General features: G+C 47.9%; 1 protein-coding gene, 1 long non-coding RNA gene and 2 other non-coding genes across 22 annotated transcripts in view; 2 read left to right on the top strand and 2 right to left on the bottom strand.

Annotated features, from left to right (window-relative positions):
* Positions 1-830: 830 nt before the first annotated feature.
* Positions 831-902, bottom strand: TRNAC-GCA (transfer RNA cysteine (anticodon GCA)). The gene has a single exon. It is a non-coding gene; the product is annotated as a tRNA-Cys (tRNA).
* Positions 903-4,341: 3,439 nt separating this feature from the next.
* TRNAC-GCA (transfer RNA cysteine (anticodon GCA)) lies at positions 4,342-4,413 on the top strand. Its single transcript has one exon. It is a non-coding gene; the product is annotated as a tRNA-Cys (tRNA).
* A 3,184-nt stretch (positions 4,414-7,597) lies between these two features.
* LOC140605088 (uncharacterized) lies at positions 7,598-10,068 on the bottom strand. The gene is made up of 2 exons (XR_012007840.1): positions 9,623-10,068; positions 7,598-9,435 (listed from the first exon to the last, which is right to left on the bottom strand). It is a non-coding gene; the product is annotated as an uncharacterized lncRNA (long non-coding RNA).
* Positions 9,968-17,914, top strand: part of KRBA1 (KRAB-A domain containing 1) — a 26,070-nt gene continuing 18,123 nt past the window's right edge. For 3 of the 19 annotated variants that reach the window (XM_072777082.1, XM_072777081.1, XM_072777083.1), the window contains exons 1-2: positions 10,334-11,157; positions 17,776-17,902. In XM_072777082.1, coding sequence (XP_072633183.1) covers positions 10,711-11,157; positions 17,776-17,902 — 574 coding nt within the window. In that variant the 5' untranslated portion in view covers positions 10,334-10,710. Of the gene's footprint in view, positions 10,215-10,333; positions 11,158-11,198; positions 17,903-17,914 lie in introns of those variants that run through there. The other 16 variants (XM_072777087.1, XM_072777086.1, XM_072777088.1 and 13 more) reach the window with 11 other exon arrangements.

The raw sequence follows: 17,914 nt of genomic DNA, 5'->3' as shown, positions 1-17,914 counted from the left end.
GACTAGGTAAGAGGGAATAGGGGAACTCTATGTATTTTCTACTCTGGGTAGTGTAAACCTTATACCGCTCTAAGAAATAAAGTCTACAAACATACGTATTTGTAATGACAGCATGTGAGGGCTCAATGGATGATGTTTCCGAGACCACCTGATCTATGTTCCAACTACCCCCCTAGGAGCCTGAGCGCTGTTCCCCCCGCCCCCCGCAGCAATATCCAGAATCCAACACAGCAAGTCGCCCACGTCTTCCGTTTGCTTGCCTGACACTTGGGGTGGGGCGGAGACCCTTTCCTTCTAGGCCTCCGTCTGCACCTGGCAGCTTCTCAGGCCCCTGCCCAGGCCACCGGCTTTGAGAACCAAACACGTTTGGAATCATCAGGCCTAGACCTTCCCCAATGCACCTGTCAGATTATCTAGCGGCGCAGCGGGGTTGGGGGGGCTGCTGGAGGAAGGGGAGAGAGAGGGCGCCTCGGTTTTACAATACAAATGCCCTCCCCCCTTCCCGGGCCTCCATTAACAGAGTGCCCAGCGGGTGGGGGCTGAGACCCAGGGCGGGTGCTCACGAGCAGCGCCCCCGCGCGGCTCCCGCACGCACCCCTAACTGCCGCTCCCTGCTTAGAGAAGGGAACTCCCCAAACACGCTCGCCGGTCAGAGGGTCACCACAAAACCTCCAATTCTTAACAAGGTGGCCTTTCCACCTTTTCACCCTCTCGCACTTTCTGTCCGCGGAGCCCTTCAAGAGGGAGCCAGCCCAACTTTAAAATCCACCTAATAATAGACGGAGTGAAATCACTCAGGTTATTCACAATGACCAGGAAAGAAAACCGACAGGGGGCACCCGGACTTGAACCGGGGACCTGTTGATCTGCAGTCAAATGCTCTGCCCCTGAGCTATACCCCCACAGCCGCTAGAGTTTCCTAACTTGCTTCTTTTCACTAAGGTTGCACTACCCCAGTGTCCAGTACACTAACTGCCATTCATTCTCAGGAAATCTGCGGAACTGCATGCTTCTGGTCATCAGCCTCCTCTACCGACTCCTCTACAGGCTATGTTTCAGCTGGGCTGGTTTTGTTTTGTTTTGTTTTTCTTCTATGCGCAATTAGTTATTCATCCATCTTGTCCGGTGATCTATACCATCTTTGTTGCTTTATTATCAGGAAAACATTCTTATTTTTAAAATTGTATATTTAAGTAAAAAACCCCATATAATGTAAAATTAAAGCGATCTAACAGGCAGATTTATATTTTAGTAGGAACCTCACATACACACACACATTTTTCCCCAAAGTAAAAAACTCAAAGTATATCTCAAATCGCCACAGCCTCAAATGTACTGTTTGCATTGTGTGTTGACCTAAATATTCTCACATTAAACCCAGGATAGTCATAGTTATTCAGGATTGTTTAAAATGCATATTTTCTAAATCATGTAATTCCTTCCTTTACTGTGTTATTTAAAAAAAATAAGTTGTAGTTGAGAATTATAATTCAAAGTATTAAGCACCGATGTACATAACCTTTCTGCTGTGTAGACCCTTGAACCATGGCATTTTGAAATTAAAAAACTTTTGACACTTTGGTGATATGAATAATTGAATAATATAGTTGTCTTTATTGATATTTTCTATTATTATAAAATAAGTATTTTTTTACATATGAAGAAAAACAACTTCCAACCTAGAATTCTGAACCCAGGGAAAATAATATTTAAGCATAAAGGCAAACCCTGGGTGGTGCAGCGGTTTAGCGCCTGCCTTTGGCCCAGGGCGCGATCCTGGAGACACGGGATCGAATCCCACGTCAGGCTCCCGGAGCATGGAGCCTGCTTCTCCCTCTGCCTGTGTCTCTGCCTCTCTCTCTCTCTCTCTCTCTCTCTGTGTGTGACTATCATATTAAAAAAAAAAAAAAAGGGCAAAGAAAGGACATTTGAGATGTACAAGATCAGAAAGCAGAATCTCATTAAATCCACAGCTGAATCGTGTGGGGAAGAGACTTGAAATGCACATGGATGAGCCAGTGAGCCCTGCAGCCTCCTCTCTGAGCCAGGACCTCATACTTGATATCTTCATTCAGAGATCTACTAGGCCTTTCAAACAGAATATGGGAGAAAGAGAATTATTAGTTCTCACCCAGGCCAGCTCCCCACTCCACCTGCATTGCCCACCTAAGTGGTATGATTCTCCCAGTAACTCAGGCCAAATACCTGCCAGGTCACCTCTATCTTTTGCATCCAAAGCCAGCAGCAAGTCCTGTCGGCTTTGGTGTCAGACGTGTGTGCATCTGAGCAGTTCCCGTGGCCCACTACCATGACTTTTGGTCCAGGCCCATCTGACCTGTTATCATACTCTCCTGACAGGTTTTCCCCTATGTGTATTTCAGACATGAGTCAGGAAATGTTTCCCGATCGGCTTGGTAGTCTTGCTCCCCTGAGAGCAAAATCTCAGTCCATGCTGCAGCCTACAGGATCTATAGGAGCTGGCCCTGGCTGCTTCCTCCCCTAACTCCTTCCCTTTTTGCCTCCAGCCACACTGATCTTCAGTGTTCCTCCAAGGGTGCCACTTCAGAGCCGTCCGGTGCTTCTCCCCTGCACTCAGGGCTCTGCTTGCCATTAGCTCATCAGTTAGGCCTCCTCTGGTGGCTCTGTCTAAATTGCACCCTGTCATTTCTATCCCCTTGCTTTGCTCTGTTTTCCTCGCAGTCCCCATTACGACCTGCATTATAGTAATACAGAGTTTTGTTAATTATCTGTCTCCCTCACAATTCATGGCTTAAAAACAAAACAAAACTAAACAAAACAGCAAGTTAAGAATAAAAGCAAATTTCTGTTAAGGAAATCTCCAAGGACAAGGATGTTCGGATGCATCTCTGGAGAACTCCACATTTCCATGTTCTCACCTGGATACTTTCCTTTGTGGGGCCAAGGATACCTTCTCGCCTTCTATTTCATTTGTAAATAGGAATAATTCTACAACCAATCCCCTCAAGCCTGACTTTTCTGAGATGAATTCAGCTTTTGAACTCACACTGGGCTGCTCCAAACAAAACAGGTGCATCTCTGGCTTTACTTGCTTGAACAAGTTCTCCCCATATTGGTGAGGGGTGGAAGGCTTCTTGGGTGTTGGTTTCCTAAATGGCAAAGTGAGAAGGTGACTGACTAACAACTGAGAGCATCCCAGTGGTCCCAGGTAGGCACTAGGAGAAAGGGGAGAGGGACCTCAGGACACTGTCTTTGGTGGAGTGAAGGCATCAGTGCCTGGTGACCATGCAGAAGAGGCACCGGTGAACAGGTGCCCTGGCTGTGGCTGCAGATGTGTAGAGGTCTAGAGTGGTGCTTCTCAAGGTGAGGCCCCAGGATTACTTGAGACCTTGTCCTTACAAACTTTTAGGGGTGGAGCCCAGCCATCTTAGTTTTAACAAGCCCTCCAAATGATTCTGAGGCACCTTAAAATTAAGAAACACTGATCTAGGGCAGAGTTCAGATGACAAGCAGTTTGACCATCGTCTTTGGTTTTAATCCTGATTGATCCTGGAGGGGGTGCTCCAATTCCGAACCCATTCCTTTCTTGGGTGTTTCAGTACCTGAGTCTTTCTCCAGGTGGTACAAAAGGAAGCCATGATGGTTCTGCGGACAGTGTTTCTCAAAGAGGGTCTCCTGACTTTCCATAAGGAGTTTGTTCCTAACCCCAGATCATATCTGCATGTTTGACAAGCTCCTGAGATGATTCCTAAGTACAAAAATCTGAGACTGGCCCAATGTAGTCCATGCACCAAGTCAAATCCTGGTGTCCTCCATTAGCTTTCCCCTTGTGGTCTTTGAGCTGTGTGGCATATTCATGCTCTAGAAGCCTGCATTCTAGTCCCTCTGCTGGTCTTCAGGTTTGTATAAATCTATTCAGATGGCTCCAATTGTGTGGCCTTTACATTTTTTGACTGATGGAAGATAGGGATGTGAAGAAGTTAAGAGAATCATTGGTTCAATAAAGTCAGAAAGAGTGGATTTAGGTTCTGATCCTATCAATAGAGGGCTTTGTGTGGTGGAAGACTAGTAATCCTGAATATCTGCATTCAGATGTTCGCTGTGAATGGCACAGACTAGTGACTCTGAAGACCCTTCCAGCTTTAAATGTTGGGATCAGTGCTCTTCTAGAAAAAAGCAGGGAGGCAGCTACAGGGAGGGGGGGAGGCTTTTGCTCATTTTGCATCAGAGAGGTAAAATTGTGGTGAGGTAGTCTTGGCAGCTTCCAGGAGGCCCAGCCAATGAACATTTATGACAAAAATTTATAGGTGTTGGGTGTGGCTGCACAGGTTAAAGGTATTACTTAGGCCCACACCTACATCAGGGGGTATAGCTCAGGGGTAGAGCATTTGACTGCAGATCAAGAGGTCCCTGGTTCAAATCCAGGTGCCCCCTGCCATTTCCCACTTTTGTTCAGGGAAGCTGGTACTAAAGATTCAGCTCCTTTCCCTAATACTGAGCCTGGGGATATTGAGACTTCCCAAATCTGGAAAAAAAAAAAAAAAGTCAAGGGTACCTTAAAACCCTGTCACCGAACACCACAGCCCCACAGTGATAGATTCCTCCAACTTTGACTTCATATTTCACTTACCATGGGTCTTGTTCTACATAGGCGTACTTTTTCTACATGTTTTTATTGTTCTACATCAGTGATATGCTGGTAAATATTTAACAACCAGCTCTTGGTGGAGGGTATTTTTTATTTTTAGTGTTTTCCAGTTTCATGGTACAAATAATCTCACTGTGACCAATTTCAAGCTACAAACATAAGATCTTCGAACATGGGATGAAGAAGATATGCTAACAAGTGACTCTCTGGTGCGAACCACACCACTGTTTCTAATCCATCTTCCCCCAAAGAGGCATGGATGGGCTCTTTGGCCCCTACTCCATCCTCACAATGCTTCCTGACATCAAAGCAGTGGCTGACATCCACCTGTTTATCTAGAATCATCCATTCACTCAAGACATTTTTGATTCCCACTCAATGCCAGACACAGGAAAGACATAGTTGGGAAGAACTGTCTGTGGTGGGTAAAACAGTCAAATGAAGAAATGGTCAAGTGTATGATAAGGATTGCTAGACAAAAGAGAGGGTCATTTTAAAATAAAAAGATTTCTGTTACAGAAATCTGTTAGATTAGATAATCTAAAACTCCTTCTACCTCAAAACACCCAGAAGTGAAAGATAAAATATCACTTTATCAAATGCTGTCAAACAAATATCCAATCACAGGTATAGATGAGCTCTCATGACAATAAAAGATATCTTGATTGGGGAATAAACTAAAGTCTTAACCCCAAGAATGCCTGTGGTTATGGTGGGACAGCTGAGGTGATGAGTTTTAAGAGCCATGTGGATCCAGATTAGGTCTAGATCTGAAACACCCCTCTTGCAAGTAAAGTCATATTCCCAGAGAGCCACACCATTAGTAGAAGGGTGGGCTAGTAAAATACCAGCACAAACAGACAAGAGGTCTTTCTCTTCTCAGGGAGGAAGGGAATCTCCCCTGAAAATTCATAACCACAGATCTATACTTGTTAGAACTTTGAGTTTATGCTACCTGCATGGTTCAGAAATTCCCCAAGCTAAAAGTTGACATAAAAAGTGTGCCCAGGCTAACAATGATTGTGGAGAAGCAGACACAAACTCTGAAGGGCACATCTGCAAGTCAGGCCACACAGAATTCCCATGGATGAAACCTGTCTTAAAGTGGGTTCACAATTAAAAATAATAAAGTAAACAAGGAATCAGCCAACCATGAGTGAAGACCACCAGACACAATAAAGAATGTCAGACAGGAGAATTACCATATAGATACTATGAAGTAAGTGTGGTCAAAATTATTAAAGTCATAGGAAATTGAATGTATGAGAATATATGACTTTCAAAAATATGAAGCAGATACATATAAAATGAAAAATACAATCACTGAAATTAATAGTATAATAGCAGATTAGACAGAAAGATGAGAGATTTGTAAATGAAATAGAATATAAATCTTTTAAAAATTCCAGGAATGAAATGCAAATGTGTAAAAAAAAATGCAAAACAAAAAAGAGTGGCTAAGACTAGAATAGAGTTCTGATAAATGTCAAATATGAATTCTACAAGTATAAAACATAACAAGGGAGAAGCAACATTAAAATATATAATAGCTGAGAAATTTCCAGGCTTGTACAAAGACCTCGGATTTAAGGAATGAATCCCAAAAGAGATAAAGCCACACCTAGGCCCATTGCAGTGTCTTCATAATACCATAGACAAAGGGCTGATCTTTCTTATTAAGAGTTTATTTATTTATTCATGAGAGACACAGAGAGAGGCAGAGACACAGGCAGAGGGAGAAGCAGGCTCCCCGCAGGGAGCCTGATGCAGGACTCGATCCCTGGACCCTGGGATCACATCCTGAGCCAAAGGCAGACGCTCAACAGCTGAGCCACCCAGGCGTCCCCAAAGGGATGATCTTAAAAACAGCTAAATAGAAAAGACACATCAGGTACAATGATGGCATAATTAGAATGACAGCAGACTTTTCAACAGAAGCAATGATGGTTGGTGGACAATGGAATAAAGTATTCTGAGTGAAAGACCATAAGTTAGAATTCTCTACTCAGTTCAACTATCAGTCAAAAGCGACAGAAATATAGCTGAAATAATTTACTTCTAAGATATCCTTGCTGGAAGAACCTTTAAAACTTGTAATTCCAAAAGAAGAACACTGAACCCAAAAGGAAGGGGAAAGAGGCAAGAGGAAAAACAGTGAACAAAGATACTAGTGAGCACATTGGTAAATCCAAACAGCACCAATTATACAAGACAAAAAAAAAAAAAAAGAGCTGAGGAGGGCTTAAAAATAATATTTAACCATAGAGAACAATTACACAGAAGACAGGGGAATGATGTGATTGAACTAATACATTGAAATCCTTCTTTTGTGTGGAAAGAGGGTGGAAATACTAATTATTGTTAGACTATATCAAATCAGATGTGTGTGTAAAAATTTAAAGAGCTATCCCTAGATATATAGAAAAGGAAGACTAAATTAAATAGTTTTCAAATTAGTAGAAAGATGTGAATCAAGGTGAATTCCTCAAAGGTGTATAAAGAAAAAGTGATCAATCGAATAGAAGAGTGGAAAGAAAGGCATAGGAAAACATCAGAATAAATAGAAAGCACAAAAACGATGGTAGAAATGAATAAAAATATATTACTAATCACAATAAATACAACTGGACTATTTGCCAATTGAGACAGAAATTGTCATTCTGGATTCAACAACAAACTCTAGCTATATGGTCTTAGAAAATGCTCTCCTGAAACATAAATAAAAAGTTTGAAAGTGAAAAGTTGGGAAAATATACACCAAATGAATACTGACCAAAATAAAGTTAGTTTAGCTATATTGATATCAGATAAAATGAATTATAGACTAAAGGTATTCCTAGGGCAAAGACTGTTGCTTTATAATAATAAAATGAACTTTCTCAGAAAAATACAATTCTGTACTTGTATTCACAGTGTCAAAATATATAAGGCAAAAATTGTCAGAAATACAGGAAGAAATGGACAAATCCACAACATTAATATATTTTAATACATCTTTCTTAGTAACTGATACATCAAAAGGCATAAAATGATAAGATGGAGAGGACACAAATAACACAATCAATAAATTTGATTTAATAGACCTAACTAGATCCCTACAGCCAACATTAGAATACACATGCTCATTCAAAGCAAAGTTTCAAACATTTATTACATACTTGATTACAAAGCAAGTCTCAGAAAATCCTAAACAAAAAGTGACATTATATACCACATTCTCTTAGTACAAGGTAAAACTCAATAACAAAAAGATAACTCTAAAAAGGACCCATACATTTTGAAACTAAAAAGTACTTTTAAATAACCTCATGGGTAGAAAAAGAAATAATGAAAAATAGAAAATATTTTAAAATTGCAGCCATTTTCACATGGAGCAGTGGACAGTACCATTTATCTATAAAAGGAAGCTAGCCAATTTATTTGGGAAAACTTTAGCTGGCTTATTCACCAAAAATCAATTCACAGAATAGCCAGGTAGCCAAAAGCCAAATATGATGAAAATGAAACCACTGATTATTGATTTGCTCCAAACCCATCTGAATTATTGAGAATTAAAAAAAAATCTGTTCCATCTGCACTCCTACCGTTGTCCGTGTCCAGAACTGCCACATAAACACTTTAAATGGAATTTAGGACAGTTCTCCACAATCATCTTGCGATGCGGATACAGAGACAGGGGTGATGCAGGAATAGGGTCAGAGGTACTAATAAAACTTTGGGGGTAGAGGGATAGGAAGGTTTCTCAATCATGGGGAGAATTGGCCACTCAGCAAATTGAGTTTTGGCAAACTGGTCATTCAGCAAATTGGATGTTGGTGAATTAATATTAGGAATGGCTGAGCCAGAGTCTACAAGCAGGGTCTAAGCCTACTTAGATAGGGTGAGGTTGAGTCAAAGAGGTGTCAAGATTCTACATGCAGCAGTAAAGGTGTGTCTTGGGTAGAGGCATTACTTTTTTCTAAATTAAGTGATTTTAAAGCTTTAGGGATCCTGAGATGGAGGGTGGGGTGCAGGCAGGCTCTGGGAGAAGGGTGACATTGGCTACTAGGAGGAAGTCTACCTCAGCAGGAACGTGGGTCACACAGCACAGGCAAGGGGCTTACCACTGGCTCTATGTCCTTTAGGGATCCTGAGATCAGATGCTGAACTTAAGCTTTCCTTTTCCAAGCAGTGAGAAGCTTGTGACATCTTCACATCCTCCTACACCCGGTTCACACACACACACACACACACACACACACACACACACACGGGTCCTGTGCCAGGGATTCTTTAGGTATGAAGGAGGGGGCCTGGCCCGGGGGTGAAGCTGGGCAGGAACTGAGAGTGGTCTCCTCTCACGCCTTTCCGTGGAGGCCAGGCCAAGGATGACAACCCTGTACCCCAGAGTTCCGGGAGGTGACCAGTAGCAAGGCCAGGAGAGACCTACGGGGGGCCAGAGCTGCTTCCGGGAACAGCACTGAGACTTCTGGGCGAGAAATTCTCTTTCCCCAAATATTCCAGAGGAAGAGAACCTACGGGGCAGGGAAAGGGGGGCAGCGGGCTCCCCCCGCGGCGGGCCTCTCCGCCTCGCTGCACCCCTGCTTCTGTCTCACAGGGCGGGGTGAGCTCCACACGCCCACCTTCTCTGAGCTGTTCCAACAGGGGGTGGTCCTCCAGAGACGGGACGAGGCTCCCAGTCCTCGGCGGACCTGCCCCCCACCGCCAGCCCGCCGCGTCCTGGCCAGGAAGTGAAGGGGCTCATGCTTTGTTCACTCATCACACACTTATTTGAGGCCCTCTTACGTTCCAGGAGCTTCTGGGGTCACCTAAATCAACCAAATCGACCAGCAATTGGTCACACGAGATGTCATGACCGGGCTCAATGCTCTGGTGAGCGAGGGGCACAAGTCTGGGTGGCAGATCTGGATGTGCGGGGGTCTGGCACCCACCGCAGACCGCGGGGCCGCGCCGTCCGCCCTGCAGCCCCCCCGCCCCCTCCCCCAACACACACACCTCCCCTTGGCCTCGGAAACGGTTGGTTTACGGGATGTGATCTCTGGGAGAGGCGGGTCCCGCTTCATCTGAGCATCCGCACCTGGCACAGAGGATGCGCTCACTAACTGTTGGATGCACGCATGGGTGATGGATGGATGATGACGGACGGATGCGTACCTCGGACAAACACACCCGCAAGCTGGCCACCAGGCGGGACCCGGCGCGGAGCCCCTCCCCGCAGTTTCCTGGGGTCCTGAGAGAAGCAGGTGGGGAGGAGGCTTCGGGGAGACGGCCCCGGCTCCGCCCCCCCGCCCGCGCCACGGCGCCCTCTGGGAAGTGTAGTTCGCGCCTGCGCCCAGCGGGCCGCCGAGGCCGGGGGTCTCCGGGCGGAAGCCGGACCACCCCTCCTGCAGTGGGGGCCTCCGGCGGCCGCGCCGTGCCCAGCCTCGCCTCTCCCCCGCTGCCCGTGGCCGCAGCCGTGCTTCGTCCCGCGCTGACCTCGGTCGCCGCTGTCGCTTAGGGTCGCGGCACAGTCTGCGGCCGGGGAGCGGGCGCCGCGGGCCGCGCCGGAAGCTGAGCGCGGAGGCTGAGTCCCGGGATGGCGCGCCAGGTAAGGCGAACCGGAGGACAGACGGACCGACCCACGCCTCGGCGGGTCAGCTGGGCGCGGCGTGGAGCCGTCCCCCGGCGGGGGGGCAAAGACCCCGGCATCCACCAACTGTGGTATCGGGCTGCGCTCGGCCCGACGGGCCTGGTGCGCAGGAGTCTAGGTCCTCGGACGACCCCCGGCGCCCTCCCCAGCCCTTGACCCCCAGTGCCCTGTGCGCGGAGCCTGTCTCCACCTGCGGAAACTCGTTCCTTGGGGTTACGCGTCGCCCTCCCTCGGCCTGGCTTCTTTTAATTATTAGTTATCCTGGGAGCCGTGGGCATCAAGGCCTCAGGGGAAGGCGTAAATCTGATGCTTTTATTCTGGGTAGGATCCTGGATCCTTGGGGGAGGGGACATGAAACAAACTCCCAGGTTGTAGATTCTAGAGCTGGAGGAAGAGCCACATCTGTCACGAGTTGGGCGAGTTGTGTGCGGGACTGGGAAGATGCCAGGAAAACATGATGATACCAATGGGGAGTTGTTGCAGTTCCTCTGGGTGGACGCCTGGAGCCAGTTCTGTAATTTTGGTGGCCATGAACTTGGGCCATCCTCAGCCAATTGTAGACTCCATGGTTTGGAGGTGGGTGGGTATTGGGATAGCGGGCTGGGACATTCTGTGGCCAGACCTAGCCGCCTGCAGCCAGAACCTCCAGTCATTCATGGCCTGCAATCGGGAGAGAAACCAGGAAAAGTGGATGTTGTGGGAGCAGGGGCAGCCTTCCTTGCAGCATTGGCTGTGCAGCAAAGCAGCCCAAGGATACCCTTGCTCGGGTATGCCCACTGGTCCTGTGCTAAGCTCTCCTGCAATTTCCTCTTCTACGAAACGAGGGATTTGGACCACCAGTCCTTCAGATCTGATATTCCGAGTAGGATGCATCCTCACACTGTGTAGCCTCACAGAGAAGGTAGGTAGGAGTGGCTTTGGGGATTGGTAGATAACAGAGAGAGAGTTACAGGGAAGGCCTCTTGTCTTCCTGTCCAGTGTGACTCCCCAAAGGCCAGGGATGTGTGAGCACAGCCCATAAGTGGGAGCAGCAGGGTGCAGGGTCCAGACTGGGAACCCAAACTTGAGGCACGCTGGGGGATTTGATCTAGGCTGGGAAGGAGTGTGGAAAGATGGACAGGTCCTGTGGGCACCAAAGCTGTGGTTTTCTTGTTGGGCTAGTGACAGGGTAAGGAGGAATGTTTTAGGAGGAACAGCATGGTGGCAGTGAGCTCAGAGGCTGCACAGTTAACAACAGCCCTGGGTCAATCCAGAAAGCTTTTCTCCTGTTGGTTGAGGGAGGGAGGCAGACCTGAAAGCCCAAAGGAGTTGAAGTAGGGCCCAGGGAGGACAGTGGATCCAGACTGCAAGACAACATCCTCTAAGGCAAGCATACTCCCCACTTGTCCTCCACCTTTCCTGGGCAGAGGGAGGCCATTGATTGAACCACCTATTCTGGCCATAGTCAGTTCCCATTTCCATTTCATAAGAACTTTGTTTTGGAGAATTTGTCTTGATGCTAAGATGGTGAAAGACCTGGAATCCATCTCTTCCAGCTGTCTAAAGTATATTTAGCCAGGAGATAAAGAGGCAAAGTCAGGAGTAGTGTGTGCTGAAGAGCCCATTCTGTGTAGCTGGAGGTGGCAGGCTCTGACCTGCAGGTGGACGTCAAGCAGACAGATTTGACCATGTAACACTAATAGCCCTTAGTCCATCCCAGTATTTGTTCTAGCCTCTTTTCCTATGTTGATTCACTTACTTTTCACAACATCCCTGTGCTGTAGGTCATTATGATCCTGATTTTATAAATGAGTTCACCGAGGCCCAAGTGGGTTAAGTAGTTTAGCAAGGTCCCATAGCTAATATGGAGCAAAGCAGGGATTGGAACTCTAGCAGTCTGGTTCCTGAAGTCCAGCCCTAACTCCCATGCAGTAGCTCATCTGTGTGTCCAGCACTTCTTTTTTAAGATTTTATTTATTTATTTATTTTAGAGAGAGAGAGAGACCGAGTGCACACAAGCAGGGGGGATGGCCAGAGGGAGAGGGAGAAGCAGATTCCCTGCTGATCCCAGGACTCTGGGATCATGACCTGAGCTGCAGGCAGATGCTTCATCAACTGAGCCACCCAGGCACCCCTACATCCAGGATTTAAATGCCACATTGGGCCAGTGATAGGACCAGCTGCTGGGAATGTGGTGAGCCACCCATTACTGAAGGAGAAATTCTCTTCAAGGAGGAATTGAAGAGCCATCCTGTTTTGGGTGGAAATCAGCATTAAATGATCCCTGCCCCGGGACACCTGGGTGGCTCAGCGTTTGAGTGTCTGCCTTCCGCTCAGGGCATGATCCCGGGATCCTGAGATCAAATCCCGCATCAGGCTCCCTGGGAGGAGCCTGCTTTCTCTCTCTGCCTATGTCTCTGCCTCTCTTTGTGTGTCTCATGAATAAATAAATAAAATCTAAAAAGAAAAAAAAAGATCCCTCCCTTTAAAGTTCTAGGCAGTTGTCTGATTTCTGGTTCACAAATGCACAGCATTTGAGAGCTGGCTACTGGGAAGAAGGAGGGCCAAGCCTGTTTTCAGGGGTCTGTGCCCCAGCATATGTTTCATTTCCAGCAGGGCTGGGCAGGCCTCCAGCCTGTGACAGGGCTGCAGTGCTCCCCTGGCCTGTGGCTCTGAACTAAGAATTTGTCAGAGTCGTAGGAGGCTTGAAAACCTAGATTTCTGGGCTTACTGATGATTTAGTAAATCAAGGATGGGGCAGAGAAGTCAGACCTAATTAAAAGGAACGTGAAGTCAATCATTTGAACCTAAAAGCACTTTTATTTTTTCAGTCATTATGTTCTAAAAAGCTTCTGATAAGGCCGAGGAGAGAGTATTTTTCACTCCGTTTGTTAAACAGAGAACTTGTCTGCTGACATCTCGGGATAAACTAGCTCCCCAGAACATTCACATGGCTCTGCTGGGTCCTTCCTCCCATGTTCCCCGCCCCAGCCAGAGCAGTGCCGTTTGGACTCTGCCATTTAGCAGTGTCAACAGGAACATTTCTTTGTACTCAAGATCTGCCACTACAGACTTTACTGGGTAATGATAATTTCTAAAATTAGATGTTTGATGCTTGTTTTCTTAAGGTGTACCAAGATTACTGGTGATAGTCACAATTAAGCAGAGCAGAAAAGATCTCAGTTCAGAGATCCCAATCCTAGACTTGGCCCTGTGATTTTTCTACCAACTGGTCTGACCAGCTGCCTGTGGAGATCCGCCTTGTTAATCAACGAGAGCTCTGAAATGCTCGGAAAGGAAGGATCACACTTCTGATGTTTGGGTACCTTGACAATAGAGCCTGTGAGGACACATCTCAGTATCTAGCAGAGTGCCAGTAACCTGTGAGTGTTCAAGCTAGAGGTGATAGGGAAAGGCAGGTGGAGCCAAGGTAGGCTGAGTGTCTCACATACCTGGGCCACATGTAGGATAGCATGTGTCAGGGAAACCTTGCCTGCAGAGAAGTAGCCACATGCCCGTGATCTCTGTCACTGTCAGATGGGAGATGTTCAGGCTGGCTTCAGTTCACATGAGCTATGTCCCATAGAGAGGGCACAGGAGAGCATCAGCTAATATCCCGGGCTGGGGAAGTGGCCTTGGTAGAAAGAAGATCCTCCATGCTCAGTAGCTGATATCAGCATGACCTTCCCTGGAGCTCACTTGGACCTGGTGAGCCAGCCATGTGTTGTGCTACCAAAAGGTAAAGAAGAAATGAGCTTTGAGGCCACCCTGACTGGTCTCTTCTTACTGGCCTCCTGGGGGTGTGTTTTGGGTAGAACTCTTGTTTCGAAGGTACAGAGCCTGATGTTGGTAGGGCACCCAGACTGTACATGTCTGCCGGTGGCTTGGGCCCCCTCCTGCAGATGGCTAATCTTTCCTGTGGGGTTGGTTTGACTAGTTTCCGGGTCCTGGGGACACCTTATTTTGTTCTGGTGTATTGGCCAGAGTGGGAGTTTAATAAATTTTTGTGTGGCAAACAAAAGACAGCAGAATAACTGTAGCCCACTGGCCCTTTCCTGCCCCTCCCCACCTTTCCTCCTCCAGAGCAGTGGGTGAGTGGGGTGATAAATAGGGGGTTCCAACCTTGTTCACTGACTCTGGGATCCTCTTCCTTAATGTTGAAAACTCCCCCGAACCCTACATAGTTGTATACTTAGTACATTCAGTTGTAGTGTTTGCAAATATTTTAAAATCAGTTCAGTATTACTTTTAAAGGATGTGCACGTACTCATCACAACAGCATCTATGTATGTTTAAACATAGTGACCGAAACGTTCAAGCAAAAACACATGTGGTTAGCCAATAAGACAGTGTTTGTGCCCATTCTGACACTGAGCCAGTTGGGACAAGTCTGAAGTTCTGGGACTACTGTGCAGATGAGGACTTTCTGACTGAGGTGTCCCCCTGCTCCATCAGCCCTGACGTTCCTCAGCCTAGGAGAGAGAGAAGAGTGGGAGTGTATCTTGGAGGAGCAGAGAGACCAGAGAGCAGAGCCAGGCAGGTGGGCCATGAGCTCTGGGATGGAAGGGAGTGGCTTGAGCAATGGGGAATGAGGTTTCAAACCTAGAACAAGGCTGGGCCATGAGGTCCCCTGCCAGGTGGGGGCATACTCTGAGCCCTTAAGTGTCTGTGTCTTGTCAGGAAATATAAGGGGACCCTGTATTGGGGCCCAAGTCCCTCACGAGGAGGACTCCCAAGACTCAGCATAGACTCATATTCACAGCTGTGATTTGTTACAGTGAGAGGACACAAAGCAAAATAAAATGTAAAGGCACATTGGGCAAAATATACAGGAGACCAGGTGTGAGCTTCCAGAGTCTTCTCCCAGTGGAATCACATGGGATGTACATAATTCTTCCGGCTGAGTTGTGATGGCTGGTGTGAAAGGTGGTCTACTAAGGGAGGCACCTGGTTTAGTCCATAGAGCACGTGACTCTTAATGTCCGGGTTGTGAGTTCATGCCCAACATGGAGCCTACCTACTTTAAAAAAAAAGGAAGAAAGAAATGAATGAAAAGAAATGTTGTCTACCAGGGAAGCTCACTAGAGACTCAGCGCTCAGGGTTTCCATTGGTGGCTGGTCATGTGGCTATTTCCACCTAACACAGACCAGAGTCCCAGAGCAAAAGTAGATGCCCAGCATGAACCACGCTGTGCAAATAGTTGGCCCAGTAAACCACCCTCCTGAAATCCAAGTTCCCCAACAGTAGCCCAAGGCCAACCTTGCAGGGACAGTGGCCTCAGGCCTGATCCGCTAGCTGTTCTGCATAGACCCTACCATTTGCTATGTTGTATCTGTCCAAAGTCCAGGAAAAATGAGGATGGCTCTTTGAGAGATGTTTTTGAGGGTGTCTGAATGTGTTCCTGAAAGGGAGCAACTATACTTGGCCTATCGGGGTGGAGAGGACTTCCAGAAGGTCTGCTGGCTGGCCAAGTGGGCGGGAGGGCATTTGGGAGCCTCTGGACTGAAAGCAGGTAGTCTGTGGATAGGCTGCCTCCAGCCAGGTGTGTGGACAGGGCCCTGACCAATTCAGCAGGAGAGTGGAGGGCAGTTGTGACCATGTGGTGGTGCCAGCTGTCAGAAGGTAAGAGGTGTGTGGGGAGCAGATGCCATCAGTGACAATGCCAAGGTTAGCAGCGATGGTTTTTATTTTTTTAAATAGTATTTATTTATTCATGACAGACAGAGAGGCAGAGACACAGGCAGAGGGAGAAGCAGGCTCCATGCAGGGAGCCCGATGTGGGACTCGATCCCAGGTCTCCAGGATCATACCCCGGGCTGAAGGTGGCGCTAAACCGCTGAGCCACCGGGGCTGTCCACAGAGATGGTTTTTAAAGTTGCTGACTTGAGTTGATGAAACAAGGCAGTAGATTAACTTCTTTGCGTTATTAGGAATGTTTTCATTTTGTTCAATAATTTTAATTACAAAGAGTTTAGCATCTGTTTCTACAGCAGAGGAACCCTTCCCATAATTGATATTCTGTTTGCTTAATTTGCACGAAGGTCATTTTTGCTGTAATTTTAAGTGCATGCCTCTCAGACGCAGGTAATCTTCTAGGGTCTGATCGCCATTTTAATGCCCACGTAGGGATGATTTTTAAAGAAGTGAGGACAGAATGTTTCTCATGTCTTACAAAGCAGGGGATACTGTCCAAGGATGATCCCAGGTCTCTTCAGAGCCCTTCCTTGCAGAGTAGACCACAGCGTACCAGGCTGCAAGCCTACAGGGGTGAAGAGTGGAGAGGTCAGGGAGGGGGCCAGAATGGGGGAGTGTGGCGACCAAGGCATGGAGGCCTGGATGGGTTCCTGCAGTGCATAGTACCCACGGGCTGCACGGGCTTGGTGGTAAAAGGTCATGGGGGTCACTGTGGCTGGCCGTGGCCCTGGAGGTCAAGCGCGGCCAGGGAAGTGAGGGCAGGCTCAGCCCAGCATGGGCCTGGAGTCCAGCAGAACAGCTGGACACCAGCACTGACCTGGCTGGGCCAGAGGGTCTGTAGAACTGTGGCCATAGGATTTGGGGTCTGAGGATCAAGGGCCACCAGTACAGGTGCATCGGCTGCTGGTTTTCTTCATTCCCAGTCACACAGCCGTCTGTCTGTCCTGGTACAGGAGGATCTGCCTCCTCTAGACTTGCCAAGCTGTTTGAGGTGTTCTCTCTCTCGCTCTCTTCCTTGTGGGGCTGGGAGGGGCCGCATAAACATTTTGCTTACTTGATTCCTGGCTGTTGGGTCATCCCCCACTAAGAGTATGGAGTGTTTGGTTCCTTATCAGACTTACCTGTTTTATGTGTATCTTGTCTTAATGTTGTAGTGATAGGACCCCAGGGCCTTGCACATTCAAGGCCAAGGTTGCTTATTACCTCCAGTAACTCTCCAGCATGGTGACTTTAGGGCTGGCTGGGCTTCCCAGCCTGGAGTTGACCTTTTCTTAGGCCCAGGCTGAGGGTCACGGAGTGTGAGGGCTCCTGGGGGGTTGCTGTGACAAAGAACCACACCAGGCAGGCTTTACCAGCAGGTGGATTCTCTCCCTGTGCCAGGGAGCCAAAACCAGGGTGGTGATGGTGGGGCGGGGGTGGGGGGCTGGGCTCCCTCTGAAGGCTCTAGGGGACAATCCTTCCCATCTCCTACAGCCTCTGCTGGTCCTGCCTTTTCCTTGGCTTGTGGCTGCGTCATTTCATTCTCTGCATCCATTGTCACCTGACCTTCTCCTCCCTGTGTGACCCTATTGCTCCTCTTCAGCTACATCTGTGAGGAACATGTTTCCAAATAGGGCCACGTTCATGGGGGACGAGGGGAGGGACTTCAGCATACATTTTTGGGGACACAGTCCAAACCCCAGCACTGTGTCTTGAGCACATTCCCGCCCTGCCTTCACCTGCTCCCACCCATCAGGCCCGCACCATACTCTCACTGCTCCCCACTTCCTGGTGGATACCTGGGGACACAGAGAGACTGGTGGCGCTGGGAGGGAACCCCCAACTCCCCCGAGATTGTGCCCACAGGTGTCCGTGGCCTTCCAGGACCTGGCAGTGCGGTTCTCCGAGGAGGAGTGGCAGCTCCTGGGCGAAGGGCAGAGGGCACTCTACCGGGACGTGATGCGGGAGAACTATGAGACACTGCGCTCCCTGGGTAAGGAGCGTC

The sequence above is a fragment of the Canis lupus genome, chromosome 15 (genome assembly GCF_048164855.1).
Source record: "Canis lupus baileyi chromosome 15, mCanLup2.hap1, whole genome shotgun sequence".
Taxonomy (NCBI): domain Eukaryota; kingdom Metazoa; phylum Chordata; class Mammalia; order Carnivora; family Canidae; genus Canis; species Canis lupus.
This window is presented reverse-complemented; position numbering and strand designations above follow the sequence as displayed.